Source organism: Nicotiana tabacum, chromosome 14 (assembly GCF_000715075.1).
Source record: "Nicotiana tabacum cultivar K326 chromosome 14, ASM71507v2, whole genome shotgun sequence".
NCBI lineage: Eukaryota > Viridiplantae > Streptophyta > Magnoliopsida > Solanales > Solanaceae > Nicotiana > Nicotiana tabacum.
This window is the reverse complement of record NC_134093.1, coordinates 109,169,881-109,182,427: the sequence shown is the minus strand read 5'-3', so window position 1 is coordinate 109,182,427 and position 12,547 is coordinate 109,169,881. Positions and strand designations below refer to the sequence as shown.

Here is a 12,547-nt window from a genome sequence, read left to right as displayed (position 1 = left end):
ATCTCCATTGTTGATTTGGAGCATTGCTTCGCTGACCTTGGTAGTTATTGGCATATAACACTTCCTCACTTTGATCATCATAAGAATCGTCTTGATTGTCACCACTACCACTTTGCTCATATTGATCTTGATTGTTTTGCTCTTGTTGACCACGTTGTTTCCTCCTGTTGACCATGGCATTTACCCCTTCCATGGCATTTACTTGCTTTGTCCCTTGAACTTGCTGAAGTTGGGCCTTTGCTAACTGATTCATAGTAGTTGTCAACTCGGCTATGGCTTGTCCGTGATCTTGAAGTTCCTTGTGAAGATGGATGACATTAGGGTCACCCTGAGGAAGATTTGCCTGACTCTGCCAAGCTGAAGATGTGTCAGCCATCTCATCAAGTATGTTACAAGCATCGGCATAAGGCGTCTTCATAAAATTTCCCCCAGCTAGCTGATTCACCACACACAGGTTGGCCGTGTTGATGCCCCAATAGAATGTCTGCTGAATCATTTCTTCAGTCATATCATTATTTGGGCATTCCTTGACCATTGTCCGGTATCGCTCCCAGATTTCATGTAGCGGTTCATTAGGTTCTTGTTTAAAGGCTAAGATCTCATCCCTCAATATTGCCATATGACCTGGTGAGAAAAACTTGGTTGTAAAATTTTCTGCCAACTCATCCCATGTGTGTATGGAGTGGTTGGGTAGCCTCTCGAGCCAGTCCAAAGGTTTCCCTCTAAGTGAAAATGGGAAAAGTCTCAATCTCAGAGCGTCCTCCGACACATTCGTCTGCTTTCTCCCCCAGCATGTGTCTACAAAACCCTTTAGATGCTTGTATGTGTTCTGATGAGGAGCTCCAGTGAAGAAGCCCCTTTGCTCCAATAGGGTCAGCATGACATTTGTAATTTGAAAATTGCCCGCCCAGATCGGGGGGGGGGGGTACAATTGCACTTGCGTAACCTTCGTTGGGTAGCACCCGGTGTGCTGCCCGTGGAAGAGGTGGGGGAGGGTTTGGAATGTTGTCATTAGCCTGGCGGCCTCTTCTTTGGACTTCAGGTTCTAGATTAACCTTATCCTCAACATTGTCATCTACCTCCTCCCCCGGAAGAATATGTCCAAGAGCATCATTATGAGCTATTTGGTACCTAAAGCGATAGATACACAAAAGTTAGAAAAACAGAAGGAAAGAAAAAAAACAAGACACATAAATAGTTAGAAAGATAGTCAACACCATCTAACTCCCCGGCAACGGCGCCAAAAAGTGATCGTGGCCAAACTTACACCACTATATAGTAGCAAAGAGTGGTCGATGCAGTTTTACCCGATGAGGTCGGGATCGATTTCCATAGGGAGTTAATTTGGTTTGGAGTCGGGTATCTAACTAATCTAGATGTGCGTGTTATTTCTAATTGCACTTCCAAACATTGTTGTGATTGATTCTATTCTAATTATTATACTATTGTATGCCTAGTGTAAGCTAAGTACAATATTCTTAGTGAAAGTTTTCAAGTGTTAAAAGTCACTAGGGTAGTGACTTCCGCCTAGGTGAGTATGTATTGGATGTCAAGAATTTAGGACAAGCTTGCTACGATTGGGGTCATGATATAACCATCACACATAAGTTCTCACTCTATACCTCTCGGTAGTTTGAGTGACTTTGCCTGATTTGGTTTCTCAAGCTCAAATGGGTGTTCGCACAATCCAAATGAAATTGGCTCAAGTCGGGTATTATTATCTCTAGGTTTAACCCTTTAATCGGGGCTATCAATCTCTTGAGTTCACCCCAATTCCTTGTTAGCCTAATTTTCCTAGACTTAGTCTCTCTTTCTCTAGAAGAGCCTAAGTCATAAAGGCATGAATCAGTGTTTGCAATCACTAATTCTACAATTTTAGCATGAATTAGGCTAAATATCACTAACCCATAAACAATTAAGCTCTAAAATTCAAGACCCATTAAGTACCCACACTAAGATTGGGTCACCACCCTAGCTATGGGGTCTAGCTACTCATGAATACAGCAGAAATCAAAGGTGAAGATGAAATATAAGCCATAATATTAAAGTACAAGATGAAAATCTAAAGTTTAAAGGTAAATCTATTATAAAATTGCCCAAAAGGGGAAAAACCAGCCGTTCACATGCTCTGCTCTACAAAACATAACCTAAAAATGTCAAAAAGATCTATTTATACACAGCTAAAATTTTCGGATAAAAATGCCCCTACAGAGTATTCGCGGACGCGTAATTCTGACCGCGTCCGCGCTTGAGATTTCGCGGCCGCATAATAATAAGCGTGGTCCACGTTTCTTCAATACTGGGCTTGGACTGGACTAGGTTTCGCGGACAGCGTAAATATATTCGCGTCTGCATTAACTTTAATCGCAGCCGCGTATTATGTTCGCGAACCTCGTTCTTCAGTTAGGTTTCACTTGCCAAGTCTCTGAACCTTTTATCACGCTCCCAGCGGAATTTTCACCGCGTCCGCGTCTGATAACTTCACGGCGACGTAATGTAGACGCGGGCAACGGTGGTGATTTCTCTGGATTGCAGCTTCTCTGAACCTCTATCTCGCCGACTGCAGAATATTATCCGCCTTAGTGGTGAACCCTACGCGGCCGCGCTTTTCCATCACGGTCCGCGATTCAGTTTTAGCCTTTGGCTTGTGCAAGTTTGACTCCTTCATGAGCTTATTTTGGCTTCTTTGCCTCATTTTGACCAAACCCTGCAAGCAAGCACATTATGTTAGTTTTCAGAACTACCTTTAGCATTTTTTTAACCCAAAACCTAAGCAAAAGAGAGCAAATAATAGGCTAAAATCCCTAGTTGTCAAGAGGCTGCCTATGTATCCTTTCGGAATCAAGTCGAACGTAGTTCAATGGAACATGAACTTGTTTGGATTTTTGTTTTGTTTTTTCTCTCTCTCTCTTTTTTTTCATTTTTTTCATTTCATTTTCTTTTTGTCTTTTATTTTTTTCTTTTTTTCTCTTTTTTTTCATTTATTTTTTTCTTTTTTTTATAATAACTTTCAGGTTCCAAAGAGGGTAATCAAAAAAAAAAAGGTCGGCTCAAAGGGTTTGCCAAGGGTTGAATATTTGGATAGTGAGAAAGAAAGCTTTCTTCATCCCAACCGGAGAACATTAATGATATATAGAGGATCTAATATAGTACCTTTGACTACACTTGCATTGACAGTTGTTGCAAGGACATTTCCTTCAATGTTTCCCAGGTACAACGCTCTCTTTTGGCAGTACTCTCATTACCATGTATGGATCTTTCCAATCTGGAGCCAATTTTTCTTTAGCTGTTCTGAGTCTTTGTTTTATTTTCTTAAACTTATCTTCCTTGCATTCTGATTCTTGATTCATTATTTCGAAGTCTCACAGCGTTGTAGGATCTGGACATGAAGTCCGCAGGCATATCATGTCATTAAAATCTGCACTAACAGAACTGAAAAGAGAATAAGAAAAATGACAAGATTAAGAAAAGAGACATTCCTAGGTAATGAAATATTAATTTCATTTAATTGATTTTTTTTTTTATTTTGATTATTTTATTTTATTTTGAATTTGATTTTTGTTTTTTTTTTTAATTTTAAAGATAGAAGGGTTTACATCGAAAAGTAAGACAATAAAAGTAAAACATCCGGATCACACTCTGAGATAATCCGGACGCAGAAAGGATAGCAAGACTGGCTACCGAGACTCTCGTCTGATGGGGAAATTTCAGGCTTGACAATCGTTTTTTAGCTTTTTTTTCTTCTCGGCAATGGCTACTGTGGCTTTCAATGCTGGATCAATTCTTCAACTGCCCTTATGAGGGTTCAACAATCCTCTGTATCATGTCCCACTACTCCAGGGTGGTATTCATATCTAGCATTAGCCCGGTGCGAGGGGGACTCAAGGTTTGGCCGGTTCGGGGCTATTCGCTGCAGTAGACCTAGCCTGACTAGCTTTAGAACAAGCTCGAGTATGATTCACCAACATGGGTGAACTGATTCCATCTCGGGGGCTCTCTTTTTATCTTTTTCTTTTTTTTTTCTCGATTTGTTTTTTCTTTTCTCTTTTTTTTCGCTTTGTTTTTCTCTGTTATTTTTTGTCACTCTTTTCCTTTTCACTCATTTTTTTGTTCTTTTTTTCGGTTTATTTTTTTACTCAATTTATTTATGGCTATGATCGAATCCGATGGGGATTGCCTACGTATCATGACGCCGCATGTCTGATCATTATGTAGTTCAGGAAAGATCAGGAATAAAGTAAACAAACTAACCATTTTTTCCTTTATTTATTTTTTTACTCATACACAAAACCGACCACGAAAACTTCTAGCAAGGAACATATTTTTGAGTTTTGATTTTTTTTTTTTGGAGAGAAATTTTTGAAAGGAAAACTTCTTTAAGAGTAAAGAAAATATTTTTGAATTTTTGAAAATTGGGGCCGGAACCGATGAGGTTTGCCTACGTATCTCACATCCGGTGAGAATCAGACCAGCGTAGTTCGGTCAATATTTCAGGAATGTGATGACACTTTTTTTTGGGGAAAAATTCAATCTTATTTTGTAATAATCGTTTTGGGGTAAATTTTTGACAGGATTTTTGGATTTTCAAATACCGAGATTTTTAAAAAAACGGGTAAATTTTCTATCTTATTTTCTTCCTTTTGGTTTTCTCTCGATTCTTATTTTTATGTTTTAGAAGCAGGTCAACATGCACTAACCGAATCAAACATAATGTACATGTAGTACATAAGATGCATCAGGATGGTCTTGTAATTATCGGGTACACCTGTCCTAGACGGACTCAACCCCTGTGTTGAGTCCCCAAAGTCAAATGCAGGTGATACAAACAAACGTTCATACTAGGGATCCGGCATGAGGCTATGTTATTCTAAGTTTAAAATCCTGTGGGGAGTGTTTTAGACCTCGCTTACCCAAGCGGATAGCTCGAGCCGAGGTGGGGGCAATGTACTGGGAGCACGAAAGTCTACGCGACCTAGTTACTGATCCAGCCTCGTTCTATTTGGTATGACCTCTAACAGAAAAGTGGGCCACGCGCACGTGTGTACCATAAATTCAAAAGACTCAGAAGGGAGGCATAAGAAGGCAGTTTATATTCAAATAATAATAAAGTGGTAAATGAGAGACAATTAGTACATTAGGCCCACAAACACAGAAATATCAACAATCAAGAAAGTCAAGTATAGATCACATTACAAGCTCGAATTCTGAACCCTGAACCAGAAGTTCTGGGTTCTTGTCCCCAGCAGAGTCACCAGAGCTATCACACCCCTTTTATACCCCCCAAAAAGATATGTATTATGGATTATTATGGGTTAAAGAGTTTTTCCAATTAAAGTGACAAATGTGAGTGTGGATTATTTTATTTACAGAGTCTCCACTTGGAATTGATTTTTTAGGTGTTCCAAGTCACCTTTTATTTGAATCCCTAGTCAAAGGAAGGTTTGACTCTATTATTATTGGTCTGCGAAAATAAAGTTCGGGTAAGAAATTTTGTTGACCGGAGAGAAGGTGTAAGGCATTCTCCGAGTCCCGTGGTTCTAGCACGGTCGCTTTATTGACTACAACTTGGCTTCAATTAATTTTAGATAAACTGTGATTTATTGATTTCCATATTTTATATATCCACTTTTATATTAAAATATGGAATTATCTTTGAAACGAATCACGTGTGTGAATCCATTTTGTTTATTGTGCCAAAATCATATCACGTGTACGTGCACGCAATTAATAGCATTTTTATTATATTAAGATTGTTTTGACCAAAGTTGCGTGAACACATACTTCGATTTTAATTTTGAAAATTATAATTATGCCACGCGAACGTATACATAATCGCGATAAACTAATTAAAAGCGCGCCTAATGCACTCTAACGATGTTCATTATTCTTCCTAAACTTTGAGATTATTGTGAGGTCATGAATTATGGAATTACTTGAGGAAGAAGTGTATGATTTTAGATATTTGAATAAATAAACCACCACATACCAATATCCTATAACCCAACAATTGAAGCCCAGACTTATTAGGGTCCAAATCTTCCCAACCTTAAAGTAAGTTTGAACACCATATTTTCAGAAATATAATTAAGCGTATAGCTTTTAAGGACTAATTTATATTATTATTTATAAAATTTAAAGGCAAATAAATAAAATCACATGAAATAAGATAAAAAGAACAGAGAAAAGAATAAACCTTTAATACAAAATTTTCAATTAAATGAGTCTTCAAGAACTGGTACAATGACTCAGACGAACACCGAACAAGCATAAGCGACGAATAACATCAAACCTAGTGAACGAAGCTCTAACGGAATCCTCGACCTCGACTATTGACTCCACTTTTTGGCATGTAAAAAGGGATATTATGAAGTATTTTTTTTGGATTTTGGGTGATGACTTGCTGGATTTATTTGAAAGAAAGACGAAGAAAGAATGACACGAGTAGAAATTCTCTTAGCGTAGAAGAAGAAAAACAACTTCTCTCAATTCCTTCCTCCCTTATTTTTTCTCCTTCTCCCTATTTTCTTCTCACATTTCTCTTCTATTTATAGAAAAAAAAATTCGAAATTTTTTCAGATATGTTATTTATTATTTTATTATTTTATTATTTTTAATTAAAAAGAATTCCCACTTCCCTTTTTTTTATTTTTTAAAATAAATAATTCCCCACTTTCCTTTACTTTTATTTTTTAATTTTTCACTTTTTTTACTTTACTTTTTTTTATTTTTCACTTATTTTACTTTTCTTTTTTAAATTTTCACTTATTTTACTTTTCTTTTTTAAATTTTCACTTTCTTTTACTTTTTTTAAAAAAAATTCAGCTACTTTTACTTTTATTTTTTAATTTCATCTTTCTTTTACTTTTCATTTTTTAAAATTTCCACATTCTTTTACTTTTATTTTATTAATTTTTCACTTTCATTTACTTTTTTAAAAAAATAATTTCCACCTACTTTTACTTTTTATTTTTTATTCCATACTTTTAATTTTTCTATTATTTTATTCCCATCCAAAAATTAAAAAAAATATTTAATTTTTTCGTTTTTTATTTTATTTTAAAATAAACATAAAAAATAAAAATAATACTAATAGTAATAATTTGACCTTTTAAATTATTTTTAATTCTTACCCTATATAAAAATAATGTAACAAAGCTAAAAAAATATATATGAAATTTTTAAAAATATTTATATAGTAGAAGGTGGTAAAAATTCAAATATAGTCAAAAATTAGGTGCTCACAGTAAGTCTCATGTCTAACTCTGTGAGGGAAAAACTGCCCCTATGTGATGTATTTATTATGTGCTACTTGTTGCGGGGGTGAGGGTGGGCTACGTGCGCAGAAGATGACGAGAGTCCGTGCGTAGCTAAATTCATGTTATGTCCGGGTAGACATAGGTTCCCGCCATGTTATAACTGTACTATGTGAGTTGTCTCTTGCCTATTAAATTCTTTTATTTTACGTTGCGACTTGAGACTAGACTTGCGTAGAGTAATAGACTTACTATTGTAAAGATTCGACGGGTTTCATGATTAGCCGTGAAATAATTGTACCCATCTTATGAATTTCTCCCGCGTTATGCGCTCTCATCCAAAGGTTTTCCTTAAAAATTTATAACTCACACGTCTATTCATGAGTGGGGTCAAAGGACCCGTAAAGCTTCTTATTCTAATGGGATCGGGCCGTTCGACTCGGCAGGATAGATACATCTATGGTTCGTGTCGTTCGACCCTCGGTAGTGCGCACATTATGATGGATCGGGTCGTACGCCTCGGCAACATTTTGTATCACACTCTCATGGGAGCTGGCCATTCGCCTTGGCAATATAATAGATGTATCTATGGTTTGAAAATATTATGATGGATCGGGCTGTACGCCTCGGCATTTCTATAAAATACTCTTATGAAATCGTGCGTAATAATTGATAAGACGGTAGTATATCTGTGAGTTTTCCTGAATTGAATTGTGGCAACCTATCTGGTGAGGCCCACTATATATACCCCGATTGAGGAGGTAGCTACTAGTTGAGAGTTTGAGTTATTGCTGAGAGGAGAATTCTACCACGTGTTTATACTTATTATTTCGTTTATTTGCTCTGACTCACATCTGTCTACTTCTATTGTATCTGTCTTATTGGACCACTAGTAAGTATTGATGTCGACCCCTCGTCACTACTTCTCTAGAGTTAGGCTAGATACTTACTGAGTACGCGTTGATTTACGTACTCATACTACACTTGCTGCACTTTTTGTGCAGGTACATATATGTCTGGTGGTCTTTTGGGCACCGAGACGCGACTATTACGGGGACTTTACCGTAAGCTGCATTTCATGTTATGATCTGCAACCTGCAGAGTCTCCATCAGGGTTATTTTATATTCTCCTTTCTAATTTGTATTTCAGGCAGATGTTGTATTTTATTATATTTTCTAGTTGATGCTGATGCACTTGTGACACCGGGTTCCTATAGGTTGTTCATTATTGTAGTTCGTGTAAATATTACCATTTACCCTATAAATTCTATTTCATACTATTTAATTAATGAAAGTTATGATTTCAAAATACTAAAATGAGTAATTAAGTGATCAATCACCCGTTGGCTTGTCTGGCGGCGGTGTTAGGCACTATCACGGCCTTTAGTAGATTTTGGGTCGTGACACATAAAGATTTATCATGATTACGTGAAAAAATATATGTTTTTTAATTATATTTGGTGAATATATGTGTATTTAGTTAATCATGTGGGTAATTATTTTGCTGTGGGTGTTCATGTAATTGAAAAATTGATAGTTCTGTTTAAAAAAAAGGGATATATCACAATATATTTTCCTTTTTTGACACATTTTCTATCTTTTTCTTTTTCTTAATTATGAATATGTTTATGACACCCCATATGTATTAATAAGTGCCTACCCCATTCTTCCTATGAATTTATGGCCAAGGCGATCATTCCTGCAAAACTTGACTTGCACATTTAAACAATTTTATTGGTATAATGAATGTTAGTTCGTATGTAGATAAAATATTCGAGGAAATATAATTAATGCGCTAAGATTATATGGACGCAGAAAATAAAAATACTTAATTCATATCAGTTTGAAGTTAAAAAGAAGGGAAAATTGGAAGGCTTCAGATCAACCACAATTTAGTGTATGCATTAAGATTTTGATATTAAAATGCCGATGGAGACTAAGTTGATACGAGCAGTGTTTTAAAAAAGGATGGGCATAAGACGAGAAATTTTATCTAACAAGGTGCGAGGCTAAAGCCTTGGAGCGCATGGCGAAAGCTCTATGGGTATCAAATTTTAATATTTTATAAATTAATAAAAAAATATATAAATGTAAAATACATTAAGATTAAAAAATTCAAGAAAAATAAAATTAGTAGGAAAATGTATATATATTATAAATATTCTTACAAGTGCATAAACCTTATAAGAAATATTTTTTTACCTTGAAAAAATAAAAAATACTATAGTTGTTTTTTACATGTGCACAAAAGAAATTCTAAAACTAAAAACTAACTTGGAAAGAAAACTAAAGAATACCAAAAAAAAAAAAACTTGAAGGACTTTAAGTATAAAGAAGAAAACTACAAACGGTGAAGAGAGTAAGAATTAAAGGAATTTCTTTTTGTATTTTATATTTTGCAAATAAAGGTGTAAAGTGTATATGTTACTCAGTAAACGACATCGAGAATGAATTATGAAATTAGGATAAAAAAATTAAAAAATGTTGACTTTTGAGAATTTTAGTTTGAGAATTTAGTACAAGTTAACTTTTGGATATTTAAGTTTAAATAAAAATTATTAAGCAATTTAGCCTCAAATTTGGAAAAACATTTCGGGCTTACGCCCCAAATGAATGCCTAGGACATTGGGGCTTACGCTTAGGCGAACACCCAGAAGGTTAGGGCGTACGCTCCATGGTATTTATGCCCCACCGATACGTCTCAGTGCGTTTTTAGTACGCCTCGCCCAAAGGCTCGCCCCGGGCTCACCTAGAAAATACCTTTTAAAACGATAGATATGAGAAGTGTGCAACGGTGTGAATTTCACATTGTAGTTTATGTTCAATCGAGAAGATATCTTATAGTTTCGAAACAATTTACAAGTATTTTACAAGCTATATAACTATGTAAACTAATTATGTTAGTTTTGTGGATAACGAACTTGCTAGAGGCCACTCTTTCTTGGATTCTTAATTGATCGTATGCACCATTACTTTCAGAAGCTGATTGTATTGCGGAATAATGCGGGATTTTCAAAGAAAGAATTTGAAAGGGTTCAGAAAGAAATATTGTCATTTAAGGAGAAGGCAGATAAAGCTGTCGAAGAAATAAAATTATCCCAAAAAGATATCTCTAGTTTGTGCCTGTACGCCTTGACCTTTCTATTAGCAGAAGAGATTTTGGGAATTGTTGTTAATCATTGAGAATCTTGTAGTATTGTTTTTCAGATATAGACATTGCTAAAACCCAAATGCCTTGTATCAGACTATTAAGGTGTGTTATCTCTATTCTTAACTGAATGTTCAATACTATAAAAAGAAATTTATATTCATTAGCTCGGAACGTACTGTATCTATAAATTCCAAAACAAAAGTTGGGGAAAATTTCATATCAGAATATGAAAACTCGGTAAGAAAATTCATTCCAAAATATATTTAATTACTTTGCATTCAACCACTACATCAACGTAATAACACTCACTTTTTAGGATTTAGATAAATAGGATCGATAATAATTCATCTTTTTGAATAACTCAAAAAAATTTCTTTAATTTTCTTTAATAGTTCAGACACATTATTTAAATAATATTTATAACATGACTTTTATTAAGTTTGTATTTAGTGATTTAAGTACTACCACCATTGTAGTACTCCTTGTTGTTGTTATTATTGTTGTTGTTAGTACTGCCACCATTGTAGTACTCCTTGTTGTTGTTGTTGTAGTAAGTGCTACCCCCCATTGTGATACTCCTCATTATTATTGTTATTGTTTGTACTGCCACCATTAAAGTACCCCTCATTATTGTTGTTGTTGTTAGTACTGCCAACATTGTAGTACTCCTTGTTATTGTTGTTGTTAGTATTACCACCATTGTAGTACTCCTTGTTGTCGTCGTCGTTGTTATTGTTGTTGTTGTGGTAGTGGTAAGTGCTACCCCCATTATGATACTCCTCATTTTCGTTGTAGTAGTTGTTGTTGTTGTTTTTAGTACTGCCACCATTGAAGTACCCCTCTTTGTTGTTGTTGTTATTGTTGTAAGTGTTATCCCAATTGTGATACTCCTCGTTGTCGTTGTGGTAGTAGTTGTTGTAGTTATTTTTATTACTGTCACTATTGAAGTACTCCTCCTCGTTGTTGTTGTTAGTACTGCCACCATTATAGTACTCCTTGTTGTTGTTGTTGTTGTTATTCTTGTAGTAAGTGCTACCCCCATTGTGATATTTCTCGTTGTCGTTATAGTAGTAGTTTTTATAGTTATTTTTATTACTGCCACCATTGAAGTACCCCTCCTTGTTGTTGTTGTTGTTAGTACTGACACCATTGAAGTACTCCTCTTTGTTGTTGTTGTGAATACTGCCACCATTGAAGTACCCCTCGTTGTTGTTGTTGTTGTTATTGTTATTATTATTATTGAGAGTACTGCCACCATTGTAGTACTCCTTGTTATTATTGTTATAGTAAGTGTTAACCCCATTGTGATACTCCTCGTTGTTGTGAGTACTGCCACTATTGTAGTACTCCTTGTTGTTGTTGTTGTTGTTATTGTTATAGTAAGTGTTATCCTCTTTGTGATACTCCTCGTTGTTGTTGTTGTTGTTGTTTGTACTACCAGTATTCTTGTACTTTTCATCATTATTGTTGTTATTGTCGTCGTTCTTTGGGACAGTGACATAGGCCACGTTGTCATAATTCTTGAAAAGATATTTGCTATTGTGAATATTTTTAGTTAAGGTGGTGGTGGGGTTGATTTCTTTGTAGGGTTTTTCTACATCATTAGTAGTGGTGGTTGAAGGAGGAAGTTGGCCAGACTCATGACCATATAGGCCATAGCCATTATTTTCATTTTCAGGCAAGAAGTTTGGTTCTGATTCTTTGTTGGGAATAACTACTTGTGTCTTTTTTTCAGCATTGATGTTGCTGGGGATTTTATTAAAGAATTGGCTTTCTCTTGCATGGATTTGCAATGAAGAAATGAGGGTAAGAAGGAGAAAGATGAAGGAGAAATGCTTGGTAAAGGCCGCCATGAGAGAAAGAAAAAAGAAATAAATTTGTATAGGATCTTAGTGCAGTGAACTTGCTATGGTTGTTGCTTTATATAGAGACCATTTCTCGCTTTTAAGTGTGCAATATTTGAGTGTTTGAATTCTATTTTTTAAATTATTTTGAACTCTACTTTTTTTTCTTTTTTCTTTCTGAGGTGAGAGGGAAGAGTAGGAGTTACTATCGCTTCCTTCCAAAATTTTCTGCTGATTAGGTGCAAATGGGGACATGTAAAATGGATGAAAATAGTAGTACTTGTGCACTAAAGCACGTA

At 35.4% G+C, this 12,547-nt stretch overlaps 1 protein-coding gene and 1 non-coding gene across 2 annotated transcripts; one reads left to right on the top strand and one right to left on the bottom strand.

Annotated features, from left to right (window-relative positions):
- Positions 1 to 506: 506 nt before the first annotated feature.
- On the top strand, positions 507 to 613 carry LOC142169339 (small nucleolar RNA R71). Its single transcript, XR_012699047.1, has one exon. It is a non-coding gene; the product is annotated as a small nucleolar RNA R71 (small nucleolar RNA).
- Positions 614 to 10,712: 10,099 nt separating this feature from the next.
- Positions 10,713 to 12,307, bottom strand: LOC142168777 (uncharacterized). Its single transcript, XM_075229847.1, has one exon. It carries the CDS (start codon positions 12,255 to 12,257, stop codon positions 10,962 to 10,964), a length of 1,296 nt encoding a protein of 431 aa, XP_075085948.1. The 5' UTR covers positions 12,258 to 12,307; the 3' UTR covers positions 10,713 to 10,961.
- Between the last annotated feature and the right edge of the window lie 240 nt (positions 12,308 to 12,547).

Excerpts from the sequence above, each read along its gene's own strand:
- LOC142168777 (XM_075229847.1), bottom strand. The coding sequence starts at position 12,257 with ATGGCGGCCTTTACCAAGCATTTCTCCTTCATCTTTCTCCTTCTTACC.